This window comes from Mustela erminea, chromosome X (genome assembly GCF_009829155.1).
Source record: "Mustela erminea isolate mMusErm1 chromosome X, mMusErm1.Pri, whole genome shotgun sequence".
Classification (NCBI taxonomy): Eukaryota; Metazoa; Chordata; class Mammalia; order Carnivora; family Mustelidae; genus Mustela; species Mustela erminea.
In genome coordinates this window covers 59,195,634-59,215,160 of record NC_045635.1, presented here as the reverse complement: position 1 = coordinate 59,215,160, position 19,527 = coordinate 59,195,634, and the positions used below count along the sequence as shown (strand labels likewise).

The 19,527-nt window shown below is 54.7% G+C and overlaps 1 protein-coding gene across 8 annotated transcripts; it reads left to right on the top strand.

Annotated features, from left to right (window-relative positions):
* The first annotated feature begins 3,729 nt into the window (after positions 1–3,729).
* Positions 3,730–19,200, top strand: ZMYM3 (zinc finger MYM-type containing 3). Of its 8 annotated transcripts, none has more exons than XM_032330329.1 (25): positions 3,730–3,813; positions 5,220–5,905; positions 6,855–6,898; positions 7,220–7,292; positions 7,744–8,038; positions 8,303–8,480; positions 8,838–9,056; positions 9,351–9,501; positions 9,757–9,872; positions 10,050–10,136; positions 10,284–10,434; positions 10,657–10,829; positions 11,036–11,201; positions 11,874–11,971; positions 12,057–12,219; positions 12,500–12,612; positions 12,745–12,919; positions 13,074–13,220; positions 13,696–13,799; positions 14,130–14,298; positions 14,644–14,795; positions 15,495–15,609; positions 16,441–16,695; positions 17,469–17,586; positions 17,739–19,200. In XM_032330329.1, the coding sequence occupies exons 2-25, from the start codon at positions 5,239–5,241 to the stop codon at positions 17,929–17,931; spliced, it is 4,122 nt and encodes a 1,373-aa protein (XP_032186220.1). In that variant the 5' UTR covers positions 3,730–3,813; positions 5,220–5,238; the 3' UTR covers positions 17,932–19,200. The 8 variants fall into 8 exon arrangements, with proteins under 8 accessions (XP_032186220.1, XP_032186221.1, XP_032186222.1 ...); XM_032330330.1 differs by lacking the exon at positions 3,730–3,813 and adding an exon at positions 3,861–4,023; XM_032330331.1 differs by lacking the exon at positions 3,730–3,813 and adding an exon at positions 4,055–4,459 and having other exon boundaries at positions 7,226–7,292.
* The last annotated feature ends 327 nt before the right edge of the window (positions 19,201–19,527 follow it).

The window sequence follows — 19,527 nt, the reverse complement described above, 5'->3', positions numbered from 1 at the left end:
CCATGTGTTTCCACGGTTGTTTCTAAAGAGTGAATCTGACTCTAATCAAATGATTGCCAAACAGTACCTCTATTTCTTTGACCAGGTTATATGTAGGCTTGCCTGTGGTACAAAAAAAAGTTTGACATCCAGCAGTAATTAAATAAAGCATGGTAGAATCCAAACGATGAAATAATACACAGTCATTATAATTATGTTGTAGAACATGTCGTACAAGAGAATCCCAATTTTGTAAAAAAAAAAATATGATGCAAAAAAAGAACTAGAAAGAAATACATCAAAAACAGGTCATCTCCAGATTTAATAGGTAGGATATGAGTGATCAATGTTTTTTTCTTCAGACTTTTTATGTTTTACAAAATTTTTACGTGAACATTTATTATATTTTTGTAATCAGAAATCATATATGTATGTGCATGTGTATATATATACATACACACACACATACATAATTAAAATGAAAGAGCTCTCATGAGGACAAGGATTGAGTTTTTACCTGTTGTACAGTGCTTACAGCACTTGAGTGCTTTATAACTGATGAATAACAAGTAACAGAATTGAGTACTACGTGATAACTAGCAAGGCTAAAAATGAGAGCATTGAATTGCAGGCCACACTCTTTTTTTTTTTTTTTTTTTTTAAAGATTTTATTTATTTATTTGACAGAGAGAAATCACAAGTAGTAGGAGAGGCAGGCAGAGAGAGAGAGAGAGGGAAGCAGGCTCCCTGCTGAGCAGAGAGCCCGACGCGGGACTCGATCCCAGGACCCTGAGATCATGACCTGAGCCGAAGGCAGCGGCTTAACCCACTGAGCCACCCAGGTGCCCGCAGGCCACACTCTTAACCAACCCCCCCCTTTTATATTACAGCCTTTCATCAGTGGCCCATACATATTCAAACCTATCAACTGTGGGTACTCTTGGCTTAGTCAAAGACCAAAAGAAATGTATTTGTTTTAAGGACACAAAGGTTTCAGTGTGCAAAGTCCCAGACCATGCATGAAGTCAGGTATGTTTCTTTTTTAATGATAATAGTAACCTATGAAGCGGTATCTATTCAACATTGGATAGGTGTACATCTCCCTTAATAGCAGCCCTATGAGGTATTATAGCCAGTATTTCCTTCTAGTCTTTTTCTATGTATACCTGTACAGTTGACCCTTGAACAACGTGGGGATAGGGGCACAGTTGAAAATCCAAGTTTGACTACCCTGAAACTTAACTACTACTGATGACAAGAAAGTCTTACCAATAACATAAATCATTGATTAACACCTATTTTGTACGTTATATGTATTGTATACTATAGGCTTACAATAAGGCAAGCTAGAGAAAAGAAAATGCTGTTAGGAAAATTATAAGGAAAAGAAAATACACTTACAGTACTGTACTGTATTGAAAAAAATCCACATGTAAGTGGACCCATACAGTTCAAACCCATGTTGTTCAAGGTCAACTATATATAGAATTTCTCTACGAAGTTATCATCATGGTTTAACTCCTATTTCGAAAATGTTCCAGGACGGGGCATCTGGCTGGCTCAGTAAAACATGGGTCTCTTGATTTCAGGGTTGCAAGTTCAAGCTCCACATTGGGTATAGAGATATCTTAAAAACAAAAATAAAAAACAACATAACAGGAACATTTTTGTGTGTCATTTATTCTTTTAATAGACTAAAGTGTATTTTTAGAACAATTTTAGGTTTGCGGCACAAGTGAGCTGAAAGTACAGACACTTCCCATATAGTCTCTGTGTACCTTCCTGGCACTCCCTGGATCAACATCCCTTATTTGTTACAATTGATGACACATTGTTATCACTCAAAGCCCATGGTTTACATAAGAGTTTGCTTTTGGCATCATATGTTCTGTGAGTTTTGATAATGTGTGACATGCGTCCACTGCACTGAAAATTATCTGTGTTGTGCTGTCATTGGTTCTTTTTTTCTAATGTAACCACGTTTTAATGAGTACATCCATTGAATGAATATAGACAAAACCGACTTAACCCCTGTTATTGGACATTTAGATGGCTTTCTTTTTTTTTTTTTAAAGATTTTATTTATTTATTTGACAGAGAGAGATCACAAGTAGGCAGAGAGACAGGCAGAGAGAAAGGAAGGGAAGCAGGCCCCCCGCTGAGCAGAGAGCCTGAGGCGGGGCTCAATCCCAGGACCCTGAGATCCTGACCTGAGCGGAAGGCAGCGGCTTAACCCACTGAGCCACCCAGGCGCCCTTAGATGGCTTTCTTATCTGTGCTGAAGAGAAAACTAAAATCCGGTGACTTGACAAGTGACTTGTCCAAAGTCAAATGGCTAAAAAGTGAGCAGAGCTGAGATTAGAACCCCCGCCTGTCTCCAGAGCCCACACACTTCCATGCCACCATGCTGCCTCTGAATTAGTAATACACCATTAATCCCTCCTTAGACTGTCTCCCTTCAGCTTGAAACCAGGCATTCTCTGCAACCAGGCGAGCCAAGGATCCAAGCATGAGTTGAGAAGGGCAGGCAGGTGGACTAACCGAGATGGAACAAATTGAAAATGCAAAGGGAGGTACAGGGACATGGAAGTAAGCAGAAGGTGGGGAATAGGTACACAGAATACTGGTTAAGACCGAAAGGAAGCTGGGTTTGGGAAACCTGAGGGGGGAAAGTCTTCCTTTTATCTCTGTGTACCAGAGAGAGCAAAGATAATCTCAAGGCCATGTGGGGAGCCAGGAAGGATTAAGGTTTCTGGGAAAAGTGAGTGAGAGGAGGGAGGCTAAAACTCCCTAGGACCAGAAGGCCAGGAGAGGCTTAGTGTGGGAAGGAAGGCCCAGAGCAAAGAGGCAAGCTATAGCAGGCACTGGACACCGAATCTACACGTTCCTAAATCTGTGGCAGGACTCCCCTCCGGCCCGAGCCTCCACTGGGATCTCAGACACTAAAAGCTCTCTAGCCCTCGGGGGTTGGAGGAGGAAAGTAGGGGGCAGGGACTGCAAAGTGCTCTAACTATAATGGGGACTGAGCAAGGATCCTGGCACACACAAATATATTTTTTTAACCGGTAGGCCTAACGCTGTGCCCCCTCCCCCTAGCCCACTTCTCAAGCTTCAACCTCAGCCACACCCACATGCTAAGGACCATCCGGGAGCGGGAGGGAGGGGCTGCGGGTGGTGGTGGGGGCGTGTGTGCGCGCGCGTGCGTGCTCTTGCAAACGAGAGGCAGAGACAGAGACAGAGACTGAGACAAAAAGAGACTAGCTGAGAGGGAGAGAGAGAGAGAGAGGGAGGGAGAGAGTGCGCGCCAGAGAGAGAGAGAGAGAGAGGAGGAAAGAGACAAGGACAGAAAAAGGGAGGGAGGGAGGAAGAGAGAGGCACAGAGAGAGAAAGGAGGAAACGGAGCTGTTGGCCTCGGTGAGGAAAACTACTGGAGAGATAATGCAGGGAGCTCCTGCTGGAAGACTCAGGGAGAAGATCCCAGAACTTACCCTAAGACCGTTGAGGGAGTAGGGGAGTGCCTTTGCAGGGCCTGGTTTTGGGGTCATCAGGCAGTAACGGTTACTGCATAGGCGTTGTCACTGAGCCAGAGCCATTTAACCCGCCCCAGGTGGCTGGAGACCAGGCTTAAGACACCCCACAACTATGACATTCAGAATGGTTAGGGGAGCCCAAGGCTGCAGACAAGGGAAGGAGGGGCACGTGAGGGCCGGGTCCCTGCCTTCCCCCCGCCACTCCGCTGTCACTCATTACCCCAGCAGTCGCCCAGGGGGCGGGCCCCGGAGAGGTGGGGTTGGGGGGAGGGTAATCTTGGCAAGCGCCTGCTGCATGGCGTAGGTAGGGACTGTTGGGGGGGGGCGGACGCTGGGGGGCTGAACACGAGTGGGAAGCGAAGAGAGACACGGGGAGGGGGAGGGGACCGGGAACCATTTGAATGAGAGGAGGGGATCACGGGTAGAGTGGGCTCCAGGAGGTAGGGCGGGCACGGGTGTGACGGGGGGAGGTTGGGAAGGGGGAGAAGACTCTTGAGCCAGGTAAGAGAAGCAGGTGCGTAGATCTATTTTTTGTGGGTTAGTGTACTCGGCCATTCCATGGAGAGGGGGTGCCGCCTTTCCCGAGGGCCGGCTTCAAAGCTCCAGAGGCTATCTTTTCCTCCTCAACTAACGGGGCCCCAGGCGGGGGCTCAAGCTCCATCTCCAGCGACTAGGCTCCACTCCGCAATTTCCAGGCGGCCACTGGGCTGGGAGTCTCGCGCCGGGGGCCGGCGCTGTCTCGCGAGCCCCCTCCACGAGCCAGCCAATGGGGTTGGTTGCTGGCGCCGCCCGCCCGCCTGGTGCAGAGCGCTGGGCGCTGTGAACGGCGCTGCCATTTAAAGGGGCCGCGACCCCTGTCCCGGCTGCTAGGGAGGGAGGTGGAGAACGAGCGCGGGGCCGTCGCTGTCTGCAGTTCTAGGCTTGTAGCCGTTACACTAACCCTGCCGCAGGTAGGGGTCGGGCCTCATCAAGCCGAACCGAACCTGCAGGCGGGATCTCGCAGTAGCCAGGAGGCGGGGGGGGGGGTCTAAGGAGAGATCGTAGCTCCAAAATGTCTTCCTGTAAATGCCTGAGGTGGGGGGTGGGCAACTGGAGAGGGAGGACTAGGGGAGCAATAGGAATGGGGTCGGGGCTGAGGAAGTGGGCGACCCTGAAAGGTAACTGGGGGGGAGGGGTTAAGAAGGGCAGTTTGTGGGGGCGAAGGAAGGGCTGAGGGAGGACCTTGCTACGCGGGGAGGGGGGGGTGGGGCTAGACAGGGTGGGTAAGACTGGGGAGCTGGGGGGCTCCAGGAGAGAGGGGAGGAGATAGGAACTGAGACCGCGGGGGTGGGAAAGGCTCTCGGTGGCTGCGGTCCTAGGAGACTCTAAGGGGGCGTTCAGCCCGAGTTCCCCGGGGGGGAGTGAAAGGTAAGGGGGGAGGGGAACTTGGAGTTGCAGATGGGGTGGCGGGGGCAGGCGGGAGGGTGCAACGACGGACTGCCCGGCGAGTGTGGGCACAGGGCCAGGGCGGGGAACGCCTCTCCCCACAGGGGGCGCTGTATGGGGGGGAGTGGTCATTCGGACTAAAGCCTGTGGAAATGCTTGTCGGTTGTGGTGGGGGCTGTTCAAGAGAAATCCAAGTGGATGATGGGGTGTGTCCCAGAACCTATATAAGAAGGCATTCTGGCGAAGACCACCTCTTCTGCCCCCTCTTCTACCCCTAATCTACAGCCCATATCCAGTCATCCTCATGGACCCCAGTGATTTCCCCAGCCCGTTTGACCCATTGACCCTGCCAGAGAAGCCCCTGGCTGGAGACCTTCCAGTAGACATGGAATTTGGAGAGGACCTACTGGAATCCCAGACTGCCCCAACTCGAGGATGGGCACCCCCTGGCCCTTCTCCATCCTCAGGAGCCCTGGACCTGCTTGATACCCCTGCTGGCCTGGAAAAAGACCCTGGAGTCCTGGATGGAGCCACTGAGCTGCTGGGGCTGGGGGGGCTGCTCTATAAAGCCCCCTCTCCCCCAGAGGTGGACCATGGTCCTGAGGGGACCCTTGCATGGGATGCAGGAGATCAGACCCTAGAGCCTGGACCAGGGGGCCAGACCCCTGAGGTGGTACCACCTGAGGCAGGGTCTGGGGCAAATCCCTCTTCACCAGAGGGGCTACTACAGCCATTGGCTCCAGATTCGCCGATAACACTGCAGTCCCCCCATGTTGAAGAGGAGGAGACCACCAACATAGCTACAGGGAGAAGGGGCTCCCCTGGGCAGGAGGAGGAGCTTCCCCAAGGGCAGCCACAGAGCCCAAATGGTCCCCCCAGCCCTTCAGTGGGAGAGACTCTGGGGGATGGAATCAACAGTTCTCAAACCAAACCTGGGGGCCCTAGCCCTCCTGCACACCCTTCCTTGCCAGGTAGGTTGTCTAATCAGCTGGAGAATCCAGGATGGTGAGAGGGATGGGGTAAGGAGGGATGGTTGTGTGTTTGGATAAGACGTAGGGGAGGAGGATATATAGAGAAAGAGTTGGGAATTTGGAAGGGAGGATTTGGGGGGTGTGGCAAAGATGAAGGAAGGTAAGGGTGGAGAGGCAGCTCAGTGGCTGTGGGAGAGGAATAGGGGTGAGGTTTCAGGGGGTGGGTTGGGAAGAGTGGATTTGTTGGGAGAGGTTCCCCCCCTTTTTTTAAACCCAGTGGGCTGTTGGTGCCAGCATCCTTCCTTCAGAATTTGGAGAGGATGCCAGGCTTCTTGGTGCTAAGGTCTTTCCAGCTATTTTGTTCCAGAAGAGAGTGGGGTTTCTGGGTTTGATGAATGATAACTGGATCCTGGAGCCACCAACAATATAGCGATTTAGGGGGAATGGTAGAAACACAGGGCCTGGAATTGTGCCTCTGATGGGGGAGGCACAGCCCGGGCTTGAGGGGCTCTCTTTTCTCCCCTCTTCTGCCTCTCCCAGCTTGTGACCAGTGGCTTGGGGCTTACAGAACCACCTGAGTCCAGGGGAACCTATCCATACGTCAGTGCTTCCTTTTCCCCTTGATACCTTTGGGTGGTTGCATTTGGTTTTGTATGTGAGCTAGAAGTCCTCTGATGGAAGGCATGTGTTACCTGCATTTCCTTAACTCTCAATGATTGGAACAGGAGGGTGGGAAGGCTAGGATTTTTTTTTTTTTAATGGAGAATATCTGCTCCCCTTAGTGCAGAGCTCGAGGTAACCCTCAGGGGCCCCAAGAAGCCACAGGCACTTGAGTTTTCCCTTTCAGTTTTGAGTAAGCCCTTCCCCAGGAATGGAGGTAGAGGTTGGGCTAGGGAGGGGGCGGTGAGGGCAGGCTCAAGATTTAGGCTGTTTTCTGCTTCCTTTGCAGGAGATGGCCTGACTGGGAAGGCGAGTGAGAAGCCGCCTGAGCGGGTGAGGGGGAGGGAGGGGATTGGAAGGAGTCTGGTTCCCCCTGTAGCTCTGGGAAGGACAGACCCTTCATTTTCCCTCCCAGATGTTGTTCTGTGGAGGGTGTGTGTGAGGAGAGTTAGGAGGAGGGCGGGAGCTCTTGTGTCTCCTGCTTCTGAAGGAGAAAGTCCAGCCCCCTTTTCTTCCCTCCTCCTAAGGGCTGGGCCAAGGGTCCCTACTCTCCCTTCCCCCTCCCACCTCTGTACCCCCCCCAACCCTGCACTAGTGCAGCAGGCCCTTTAGCCTGCCCCTGGTGTCAGCTTTCCTCCCTCCGCTGTTTCCAAGGTACAGAAGAGAAGCGAGCGCGTTAGAAGAGTGGAGCCTCCGAAACCTGAGGTTGTGGATTCCACTGAGAGCAGTGAGTAGGACTTGAGGAAGTGTGACCGAGTGGGATGTGGCTGGCCACGGATCTCCTGCACCCTGCAGAGTGTGAAGTGCCTGTTTCTGCTGTGGGTTGGCATGGGAACCAGGGGCAGTGGGGGAAATTGAAAACAACAGCAATGAGAATGGAGTTTCCTATTTCAGCTGTGCCATCCCTGTCCTGAGTCTTCTCACTTGGAGCCCTCCCGTGCCCTCTCTAGGCGATTATGGAGTGACTGAGGGAGAGTGACACCAGTGGCTTAAGATACCAGTATACTAGGGGTGGGGGTGGAAAGGCAGGAACCAGGGGGATGGGGATCCTCCCCCCCCCCCGCCATCGCACCAGGGGATCCAGTATCTGCTGAGCTACCTGATGGGTTCAGAGGATGGCTGGAGACCTGGTCCGGTCCAGTTGCCTCTGTTCACTGCCCCTTTCCCCACTTCCTCAGTTCCAGTGTCAGATGAGGATTCTGATGCCATGGTAGATGACCCCAACGATGAGGACTTTGTGCCATTCCGGCCCCGGCGGTCCCCTCGCATGTCCCTCCGCTCGAGTGTGGCCCAAAGGGCTGGGCGCTCTGCAGTGGGCACCAAGATGACCTGTGCGCATTGCCGGACGCCACTGCAGAAGGGGCAGACTGCCTACCAGCGCAAGGGGCTGCCCCAGCTCTTCTGCTCTTCATCCTGTCTCACCACTTTCTCTAAGAAGCCTTCGGGCAAAAAGACCTGTACCTTCTGCAAGAAGTACGTGAAGGTCTCCAGGTGCGGGGAGGGCAGGGAGCAGGCTGGGAATAATGGCTGAGACAGAAACCGTGTTGGCAAGCACCTAGTGGAGCAGAATTGGGAGCCAGGAAGGTGAGGGAGGGGGCCTGAGTAGAGTAAGAGTAGTCGGGGGGCCCGTGGTCACCGGTCCCTGAGGATGGGGGGGCGGTGGGAGCTGGTGAAAGGAGAGGGTAGTGCTGAGTGAATATCTGAACCTGTTTCACCCCCCACCCCCACCCCCTCCAGGGAGATCTGGAACACCAAGGACTCGGTTGTGGCCCAGACTGGTTCAGGAGGCTCCTTCCACGAGTTTTGCACATCCGTCTGTCTGTCCCTGTATGAGGCCCAGCAGCAGCGCCCAATCCCCCAGTCCGGGGATCCCGCCGATGCCACTCGCTGCAGCATATGCCAGAAGACTGGAGAGGTGAGGAAGCTCGATGGGGGCCGGATTTGCAGAGCCTGGCTGGCCCTGAGCTGCCCCTGAACTCCTGGGGCTGCAGGGGCCAGGCCCTGTGGAAGAGGGGAGTGTGTGGTGGGGGAGAGGCAGCCACCGTGAGGGAGCGTATTCAAGGATAGAGCTTCTCCAGGATGTACGCAGCCGGCCTTCCTTGCCTCCCAGGACCTCACCATCAAGTCGGCAGCCCGATGTGCAGGTTGGGGGGTCCCTGGGCCCACTGTCTGCTGTGAAGGTCTAGGGTGAGGCGGGGTGGGCCGTCCTTGCTCCGGGGTGGGTGGTGGTGCCCAGGCCTCTGCTCATGGTGTGCGTGTGTGTACACGGCAGGTCCTGCACGAGGTCAGCAACGGCAGCGTGGTACACCGGCTCTGCAGCGATTCATGCTTCTCCAAATTCCGGGCCAACAAGGGACTGAAAACCAACTGTTGCGACCAGTGCGGGGCTTACATCTACACCAAGACCGGGAGCCCTGGCCCTGAGCTCCTCTTCCACGAGGGCCAACAAAAGCGGTTCTGCAACACAACCTGCTTGGGGGCGTACAAGAAGGTGGGGCCGAGGGAGTAGTGCATTAGAGGGCTGTGGAAGGGGGTGCGGTGCCCGGGTGACGAATAAAGGTGCCTGATGGGGTCGAGGGTCGGGAGGAATAAAACAAATAAAGGGGGTTTCAATTGTATCTGTTATGTTTTATTTTTGAAGCTGGCTGGTGGATACACAGGTCTTTGTTAATATCACCATCTCTACTTTTTTTGTATGCCTGAAATCTTTCATGTTTTAAACAATTTAACAAATAAAAGTGAAGGGACAAATCCAGCCTCAGCCTCTCCTTCCCCATCCTCACAGAAAAACACACGTGTGTACCCCTGTGTCTGGTGCAAGACCCTGTGTAAGAACTTTGAGATGCTATCACATGTGGATCGTAATGGCAAGACCAGCTTGTTCTGTTCCCTGTGCTGTACCACCTCTTACAAAGTGAAGCAGGCAGGGCTCACTGGTAGGTGCAAAGCCCTCTTCTCTGAGACCCCTGCTGGCCTTCCTTCTACCTCCCGTACTCCCCTCTTCCAAAGTAACCCCTGCCGCCCGACCTCAGCCCCGGCCACGTCTTCCCATCTTCCCGTGGGTTTCCTGTTCCGCCTCTGCACTGCCTTACACCTTCTGTGTGCTCTCTCTGTCTCTCTCTTGCGCGTACTCTTTGTCTCTCTCTCTGTCTCTCTGTCTCTTTCTCTCTCCCTTTCTCTCTGTGCCCCAGGCCCTCCCCGACCCTGCAGCTTCTGCCGCCGCAGCCTCTCTGACCCCTGTTACTACAACAAGGTTGATCGCACAGTCTACCAATTCTGCAGCCCGAGCTGCTGGACCAAGTTCCAGGTACTCCCAACCCTGGACCAGGGATTAACGAAGGGTGTGGTGACAGAGAAAGGGTATGAGAGTTGGGGGTAGGTAGGCCCTGGGCCCGAGCCAAGAGCAAGCCTGACTCCCCACCCCCAACCCCCCCCCCCCCCACCAACACCACGCACCTCCCTTACTTGTCTTCCTTCCCTCCAGCGCACAAGCCCTGAGGGGGGCATTCACCTGAGCTGTCACTACTGCCACAGCCTCTTCAGTGGCAAGCCTGAGGTCTTGGATTGGCAGGTAAGACCCCCACCCACACCACTGTCCTGCCGCACAACCGAGCAGACAGCGGACGGACAGAAGTCTGCCTGAGGGGCTCTGGTCGCTGGGCCGTGGCCACCGCCGGATATCACAGCTCTGTCCTCCCACCCTGTGCCCTCATCTCAGGACCAGGTATTCCAGTTCTGCTGCCGGGACTGCTGCGAGGACTTCAAGCGGCTTCGGGGGGTGGTATCCCAGTGCGAGCACTGCCGGCAGGAGAAGCTCCTGCACGAGAAGCTTCGATTCAGTGGGGTGGAGAAAAGCTTCTGCAGTGAAGGTAAGGAGGCAGCCGAGGGGCAGGAGGCCCGTACCTTACCACCCTAGAGGCCGGCAGGGAAGGCCGGAGGGCTGTGGGGCGAGAGCCTTGGGCTCCTCCGAAGGCTTCGGGCCCCAGAAGCTGTTGGGGCTTTTACTCGGACGCCCTCGAAGAGGTCGGTGCTCCCAAGCCCCCGTGGCCATCTCTGTGTCTCCAGACTCTTCCCTCTTGCCCTCTCCCCAGGCTGCGTGCTGCTGTACAAACAGGACTTCACGAAGAAGCTGGGGCTGTGCTGTATCACTTGTACTTACTGCTCCCAGACCTGCCAGCGTGGGGTCACCGAGCAGCTGGACGGCAGCACCTGGGACTTCTGTAGCGAGGACTGCAAGAGCAAGTACTTGCTGTGGTACTGTAAGGTGAGGGGCACAGCATGGCACGTTGTGGGGGCACCATGTTGGGGGTGCTGCTGCACTGACTGCGGGGCTGTGGCCGATGTCTGGGGAGGGGGCTCTGGCTGGCCCAGGCTCCCAGTGGAATAGAGCCCAGGGCTTGTCCCCAGGGCAGAGGGCCCAGCACTGTTTTAGGGAGGTGGGGCTGACCCTCCTCTGGTCGACCCCCTCAGGCTGCCCGGTGCCACGCCTGTAAGCGTCAGGGGAAGCTGCTGGAGACCATTCACTGGCGTGGGCAGATCCGCCATTTCTGCAACCAACAGTGTCTGCTGCGTTTTTACAGTCAGCAGAACCAACCCAATCTGGACACCCAGAGTGGGCCTGAGAGCCTCCTGAACAGTAAGTCCCAGGCGGGGCAGTGGGGGGTGGGTGCCCACTCCATGAGAACCTGCCCAGACTCTTCTAACCCCAGGCCCAGTGTCTCCCTTCTCGCGCTCTGGTTTTCACCTCCACCTAGGCCAGAGCTCCTGGCGCCGTGTTCCCCTGCAGCTTCCGGGCCCGTGCAAGGACTGGGGGAGCCTTGTTTAAAGGTTCTCCGAGTTTGAGTCCTCTGCGATTCTATGGAGGATGTATTTTTAGCGAAGGAGCACCTTCCCAAGTGGGGCAGGCTTAGTGGGGGGCTGTGGGGGCTGTGGTTAGTTTTCTGAGAAGAGGGGTTGTCCGTGTAAGCTCTGCCTTTAGTGAGACTGAAGACTACTGTTTCTAGAATGTCCCCTCAGCCCCTCCACTGTTGCAGGGGTCCCAGGCTTCTGAGGGCCATTTGCATGGAAGGTCTCAAAGTGTGGGTTCTTGGGGAAACTATTTTTTGATCTTCTTGGCAGCTGGGAGCAAAGTCTTCTTGGTCCCAGTCACCGGGGCCTAGAGAAGACGAGATCTGGGGTGGCGAGGAGAGGATAGTCTAGATAGGCCATTTGCATTTAGCACCCCTCTTAACGGAGCTCTCCTGGGACAGGGACCAGGAAAACAGAGAGCAGTTCCTCAGATGAGAGCATTCATTTGTTTGATCTCTAGGTCAGTCTCCTGAGTCAAAGCCCCAGACACCGTCTCAAACCAAAGTGGAGAACAGCAATACAGTGAAGACCCCAGAGGAAAATGGGAATCTGGGAAAGGTCAGGGCCGAAGCCAGAGGGGTGGATGGTCTCAGAACGGGGGCTCTGGTATGTTGGCGGCACGAACGTTCCTTTGTCTCTGCAGATCCCTGCAAAGACCCGATCGGCTCCCACTGCTTCCACCCCTCCTCCGCCCCCACCGCCCCCAGCAACACCCCGCAAAAACAAAGCTGCCATGTGTAAACCACTGATGCAGAATCGGGGGGTCTCCTGCAAGGTGGAGATGAAGTCCAAAGGAAGTCAAACAGGTGAGCTGGGGTACCTAGATATCCGGGGCTACGTTCCCTAGTCCAGGCCTCTAGCTATGCGCTCTGGAGCCGGACCAGGGGGTTTTGAGGCGGCTTATGTTGCATGGGCATGTTTGTCGTGGAACTGGAGAATTGTCTCTCAGCCTTTGGTGCAGGCATGGGTTTGTGACACCAAGCGTGCATCAAAGCCTTTGGGGGTGATGAGCAAGCGTCCGACCCCAGGCCAGACATGACCAATCTCAGAGTGGGGGCTCTGAGAAGACCCCTTTCTTACCGGCAGAAGAGTGGAAGCCACAGGTTATTGTGCTACCCATCCCAGTGCCCATCTTTGTGCCAGTGCCTATGCATCTGTATTGCCAGAAAGTCCCGGTGCCTTTCTCCATGCCCATCCCGGTGAGTTTCACGGCCCTTCCTACTGCGGCCTCCTTTACCCTCTCAGGACTGAGACCCACCCTCCCCCTCACCAGCTGTCCCTCACCCGGGCCGCTCCACTTCTTGGTGTCTAGTTGGGACTTGTGCCTCCAGGTGCCTGTGCCCATGTTCCTGCCCACCACCTTGGAGAGCACAGACAAGATTGTGGAGACCATCGAGGAGCTGAAGGTGAAGATTCCTTCCAACCCCTTGGAAGCTGACATCCTGGCTATGGCCGAAATGATTGCCGAGGCTGAGGAGTTAGACAAGGCCTCATCTGACCTTTGTGGTATGCCACAGACAGTGATGTGGGACACAGGGTACAACCCACCTGTCTTGGCCCTGGGGGGTGGAGCGTGGTGATCTTGGTGCCTTGGCAGGACTGGGGAGTAGTTGGGGTCGGGCCCTAGGCAGAAGTGTTGGTTACCTTTTCTGCCTCCCAGATCTTGTGAGCAACCAGAGTGCAGAGGGGCTTCTGGAAGACTGCGACCTGTTTGGGCCAGCTCGAGATGATGTCCTGGCCATGGCTGTGAAGATGGCCAATGTCCTAGATGAGCCTGGGCAAGATTTGGAGGCTGACTTCCCCAAGAGTGAGTAGGATGCAAAGTGTGTCCAGGGAGTCCAGGAGGACCCTTCGTGCCATCAGGCGAGGAGTGACCCTCGTGGCCTGAGCATGACCCTAAACAGTGTTCCTTGGGACCCTATGACAGAAGCTCACACAGGGACCAGTGCCAGAGATCCCAGGATAGGCGTGCTATTTTACGGCTGTGTCTTGTTTTTTTTTTCCAGTCATGGCCATAAAGCGTGACCTGAGATTTACCATCTTACCCGCGTTTAAGTACATAGTTCCATAGTTTTATAAGCATTCACATTGTTGGGAGCTTTGGTGTCTGTGTGCCTCTGAGTGTGTTCTCGGTACAGCTTTGCTGGTTCCTACTGCGTATGGTGAAGCCATGTGGGAGGCTCACCTCCTATGCATGTGGCCAAGTAGGAGGGATAGGGTAGGAGCGTTACCCGGTTGAGATCTGAAAACTTTGGTTTCTTCTTCCTTTCTGCTCTTAACAGATCCTTTGGACATTAACCCCAGTGTAGACTTCCTTTTTGATTGCGGCCTGGTAGGCCCCGAGGACGTGTCTACTGAACAAGACCTTCCCCGCACCATGAGGAAGGTGAGGGCTAGGGTGCTGAACCCACAGCAGAGGGAGGGGGCCCAAGGGACTCGGGGGAGTGTCTTGTAACCAAGCCAGCAGCCTTGGCTTCCAGCAGTTTGACTTCCCTGCCCTCCTGTCTCTCCCATGGTGAGTCCTGAGACGCAACCAAACTTTCTCTGTCCTGGGTTCATGAGATCATCAGGGCTGTTTTGGGGCTCTGAGCTCTGGCCGCTTGCTGTGTTCTGATGTCAGTCCCCTGGTTCTGCGGCAGTCAGCACTACCCCGCCTAGCTTCCGTGGTGCCCCTGGCCTTGCCCCAGCCATGCCTCTCCTTTCTCTCCCCTTCCAGGGTCAAAAGCGGCTGGTGCTTTCGGAGAGCTGTTCCCGGGACTCCATGAGCAGCCAGCCTAGCTGTACTGGGCTCAACTATTCATATGGTGTCAATGCTTGGAAGTGCTGGGTGCAGTCAAAATATGCCAATGGAGAAACGAGCAAGGGGGATGAGCTGCGTTTTGGCCGTAGGTTGGGGCGGAGGGAGGATACCCTCTAAGGAGGAGAGTGGGGAGAGGGAGAGGAGGAGGAAGAGGGCCAGGGCTGTGATTCAGCTTAGGATGTGAAGGATGTGATGGTGTCTGGGAGTGATAAGGCTGTGATCACCGAGGGGTATCCTGTGAAGATGGGGAGGGGCTGCCTAGGTTTCAAGGCTGAGGGCCTTTTTTTTTTTTTTTTTTTTTTGGGTGATGGGTGGGTTTGTGCTAGAGCTAGATGCGACTGAGGGATGAAGGGATTAACAATGGAGTGAAATGAAATTCTCCGCATGGAGTATTCTTAATCCCATCCACCTCTACTGCACATCCCTGCAGCCAAACCGATGCGCATCAAAGAGGATATTCTGGCTTGCTCTGCTGCCGAACTCAACTACGGCCTGGCCCAGTTTGTGAGAGAAATCACTCGACCCAACGGTGAACGATACGAACCCGACAGTATCTACTATCTGTGTCTTGGCATCCAACAGGTACCCCTTGCACGCTGCCTCACTGGCCATCACCCTCGGCAGAGCAGGCAGGGTCCCACCAGAAATGGTCCTGTCCTGCTCACTGTGCCCCACCCTGTCTCCTACCCTGAGCAGATCCCCTCAGCAATTCTCAGACCCTTCTAAGAAGGGAAGGGTGGGTGGACCTGGGTTCCTTGAGTGTTGGAGGTGGTTAGTTCCCACAGGGAGAGGTCGGCCATGTGTCATGTGATGAGGGGGGCTGGGTTGGTGAGGAGCCAGCTATGACACATCTCTTCCAAAACGCCCTCCTCTTCTAGCAAGGTCCCAGCACCTCGGAGTGGTGGGCATCCCTGGGGAAGAGCACCCGGGGTCACATAACCCAGCAGCTGTTTCCCACTGCCTCATTACCAAGGTCAACAAGCCTAGGGCCTTCGGCATCATGTCTTTCCTTTAGAACCTAAAATATAGCACTTTTTAAAAAAGATTTTATTTATTTATTTGACAGAGGGAGAGAGAGCACAAGCAAGGGGAGCAGCAGAGGGAGAGGGAGAAGCAGACTCCCCACTGAGCAGGGACTTCCCCCGTCCGCCCCCCGATACAGAGTTCTATCCTAGGACCCTGGGATTATGATCTGAGGTGAAGGCAGATGCTTCACTGACTGAGCCACCCAGGTGCCCCAGAGTGTAGCTTTTTTATGTGCGTTTGGTTTTCTTTTTTTAGTACTTGCTGGAAAATAACCGAATGGTGAACATCTTCACGGACCTTTACTACCTGACTTTCGTTCAAGAACTCAACAAGTCTCTGAGTACCTGGCAGCCCACGCTCCTCCCCAACAGTAAGGGACGGGGACTTAGCAGTCCCTCTGCCCTTTCCTCCAGTCTTTCAATGCGCCATTCCAAGAGTTCTGGGCTCTTTGGTCTACTGCTCTTCACCAAGACTCAGAGGGCAGGAGTTACAGACCTGGGGCCTCATGGTTCAGAGCTAGGGTCCCGGGTCCCCGTCCTTGAACCTGACTTAGGTCTGACGAGCTGTCTCTGGGTCTGAGGAAGGTGGTCTGGGTTTGGTCGGTAAGCACGGAAAGAAAAGAAGACACTGTGGGACTCCCTGAGGTTTACATCTGCTTGCTTGTAACTTGAGGGTGGCAAGAGAAGCTTCAAATGCAGGTGGAAACCATAAAAAAAAAATTCTGGTTTGGCGTGCCTGGGTGGCTCAGTTGGTTGGGTGTCTGACTTTTTTTTTTAAGATTTTATTTGTTTATTTGGGGGGGCAGGGGGAGAGAATGGGGAGAAGGGCAGGGGAGAGAGACAGAGAAGCAGACTCCCTACTCCCAGGATCCCAGGATTGTGATCTGATTAACTGACTGAGCCACCCAGCCACCTCCCCCTAGTGTCTGACTCTTTATCTCAGCTCAGGTCCTATCTCAGGGTCTTGAGTTCAAGCCCCCCACGCTGGGCTCCACGCTGGGTGCACAGCCTACTTAAAAACCAAACCCAATCCAGCCCCACCGTCTACTCTGGCAGAGCGCCAGGGCTTCATCTGTGGTGGGTGCTTCCCTGAACGGGGACGGTGCCAGACATGCTTGTGAGCAGGACATCCGGGGATCAGAGGTGGTCGGGTGTGGGCGGGCGATCCCCTCTGACTGGCATCTTCTTCCCAACCGTTGCAGATACGGTATTCTCCCGGGTGGAGGAAGAGCACCTCTGGGAGTGTAAGCAGCTGGGGGTCTACTCGCCCTTCGTCCTCCTCAATACTCTCATGTTCTTCAACACGAAGTTTTTTGGGCTACAGACAGCCGAGGAGCACATGCAGCTCTCCTTCACCAATGTGGTGCGGCAGTCCCGCAAGTGTACCACCCCTCGGGGCACCACCAAGGTGGTGAGCATCCGCTACTATGCCCCAGTCCGCCAGAGAAAAGGGCGAGGTACGAGGCTGCCCCCCACTCTTATCTTTACCCCCTCTGCTTGCCTCACCACCGGCCCGGCCCTCTCCTCCGCTTCCCCACCCCCCCATGCCCGTGCTGGCAAAGCAGGTGTGGACAGCTGGCCAGTGGCTCTCGCATCTGTGGGAGGTCATCCAGCTGCCTGTGTCCTAACTCATCTCATTTCCAGGCAGTTTCCTTTTCTTAGGGGGTGGCGGACAGGTAGGAAGCCATTGGGTGTGCTTGGCTGTGGGGGAGAGTTGATGCTTGTGGAAGGGAGACTCTCCCTGGCTCCTTGCTCGTGGGCATGACAGAAACCACACCTTGCTTTCCGCTCTGGGTCCTGGAGTCCTGGCCCCTCTGTGTGCAGTTGCTGAGGTCATTGCCCTGGGCCCAAGCCTCCCCCTGGATTCATGTCCCAGGGGCCGGGACTGTGGCCATTTCTCTGTCCTGGAAGGCCAGCCCAGCGTTGCAGAGTCAGGCCTGTTTTGGAGCATGTGCACATCACTTCTGAGATTACTTCTTTGGGAAATATGTTTGGGGGAGATCATAAAAAGAGGTTTTGGCGGTGAGAACCGGGGAGGCCTGCAGAGCGACACCCCCCCACACACATGCACACAGGACATTTGCTTGTCACCAGCTCTCCTTCTGCCTTTATTTCCCTCTGAGACTATACTGGGCATCCTGAGGCCTTCTGTGCCCTGGGCCGCGCTTTTGGAAGGTGGTTCATGAGCACTGTGCTTTTAACCACTCTGGGCCATTTGCCTCTTCCACAGACACGGGGCCTGGGAAACGGAAGAGAGAAGACGAAGCCCCTATCTTAGAGCAGCGTGAAAACCGCATGAATCCCCTCCGCTGCCCGGTCAAGTTCTACGAATTCTATCTCTCCAAATGGTGAGTTGGAGGCTATGCAGGAATGACGTTAGCATGGGGACCCCAGGGGTCTTCTTTGCCCCACATTGATCTCTGTCCTCCCCCCAACCCCCGCCGCCCCTCCGCCCCTCCGCCACCTTCCCCCCTCCCACTCCCTTTCCCCATCATTGCAGTCCCGAAAGCCTCCGGACTCGCAACGATGTCTTCTACCTGCAACCCGAGCGGTCCTGCATCGCGGAGTCCCCTCTCTGGTATTCCGTCATCCCCATGGACCGCAGCATGTTGGAGAGTATGCTCAATCGTATTCTGGCTGTGCGTGAGATTTATGAGGAGCTGGGTCGTCCTGGGGAGGAAGACCTGGACTGAGCCTGCGTGCTAGCTGTGTCTGTCTCTCACACCGACACCTGGCCTGGGGTCGTGTCCCGCAGGGCGCCTGGCCCGGGAACCAATGCTACTCATTTGAAAGGGCCCTTGACTGCCCTCCTCCGTCCCCTGCCTTCCCTAGGAACCCCCGGCTTTTACCTCCTTCCATTACCACTTGACAGCCCCAGGGTCCCAGTCCTTTCTCCCCAGGGGCTGGGCTCCCAGTGATGGGCAAAACCCAGCGAGGCCACTGTCTTTACGCTTCACAGTAAACCCTGTTCTCCTGGGGCCAGACTCTGGATGGAGTGTTGATAGCTCTGGTGATCCTGTTGGCTTTGGGTTTCCTGACCCATCCCGCGTAGGTAAAGCTCCCCGTTCCTAGGTTCGGCCAGGGAAAGAAACCCAGCTGCCTTCTCTGCCCTGTGCTCACTCCCTTCTCTGCTCTTCCCCAGCACCATGCTGGAGGGTCTTCTACGAAAGATCTGAAAGTAATGAGGGGACCCCCTACCTACGACGTGGAACTTAGATGCTCTTCCCCTCCCGTGAGATAACTGGTGGTTGGAACCCCCTTGCCACTGTATCCCCCATTCCCACCCCTGCAAGCACCGACCCCTGGTGCTGCACGTTTGAAACCCCCCAAATGCTTTCTTTCCCTCAAAGGCAGAGAACGACTCTAAGTATGGGGAGCCGACTCCTGTCCCCTTGGTCTATGTGTTTGTCTCTCTCTGCCGTCTTAGGTTGGCATGAGCCACGGTGTCAACACGCTTAGTCCCCTTCTGGAACTGCCTCCCTCTAGTTCAATGGACAGAGTTTCCCAAGGCAAAAAACTACCTTCTGACTGGGACTGGGGCTGGGTTCCCCGCTTTTGTTCTTGCCCCATCCTAAGAGCCAGGCCAAGCCTGTAGGGGCCCCAGGTCGTGCAGGATGGGATCTGTGGTCAAAGGACAGGCGAGGAGCTGTGGGCAGGGGTCCCGCCCCCACTGCCGACAGCTCTCTTCCCCACCTTGCCTTTGTAGTTCCAGAAAAATTTAGTGTCCAGCAAAGGGGGTGCCCAGTTCTTTCCCTGTTGGCTTTGCTGTTCCCCAGCCTCCTTTTTGTGTTTTTATAACTGTCACCAGTTTAGCCACTGTTTAAATTGTATATATTGTTCTGAGGCGCCTGGCCTGTCCCTTCCGTGAGCCATGCCCACCCTTGTGTTGTAGTGAGAAGCTGTTGTCACGACTAACCTTCTGTCTCTGGAATTGTTTGTTTCAAATAAAGAGTTAAAATTGTCTTTTGCCTTCTCTGGGGGAGGGAGAGCGGTGTCTGGTGCAGCGAGGGATATAGGGGACCAGTGCCAGACAGCTTCAAATCTCTTAAGGGGTGAAGAAGTAGGGGTGTCCTGCCCCAGTCTAGGAATCATTTTTGCTTGCCTTGCTGAAGGAATCCACTAGGAATACGGTCCTCTTTATTACGGGTTTCCAAATACTTACCGGGGAAAAAAATCAATTCAGCAGCTCTCCGTTAAGGACCTACTATGTCAAGGACCTCAGATTACATGCTTCAGAGAATACAAAGATTAATTAGACCCAGATCCTATCCCCAGCAAGCTCCCAGGCT

Coding starts and splice junctions, on each gene's coding strand:
- ZMYM3 (XM_032330329.1), top strand. CDS start 5,239: ATGGACCCCAGTGATTTCCCCAGCCCGTTTGACCCATTGACCCTGCCA. Junction 8,039..8,302: donor ACCTGTACCTTCTGCAAGAA/GTACGTGAAGGT, acceptor CACCCCCTCCAG/GGAGATCTGGAACACCAAGG. Junction 9,873..10,049: donor GCTGCTGGACCAAGTTCCAG/GTACTCCCAACC, acceptor CCTTCCCTCCAG/CGCACAAGCCCTGAGGGGGG.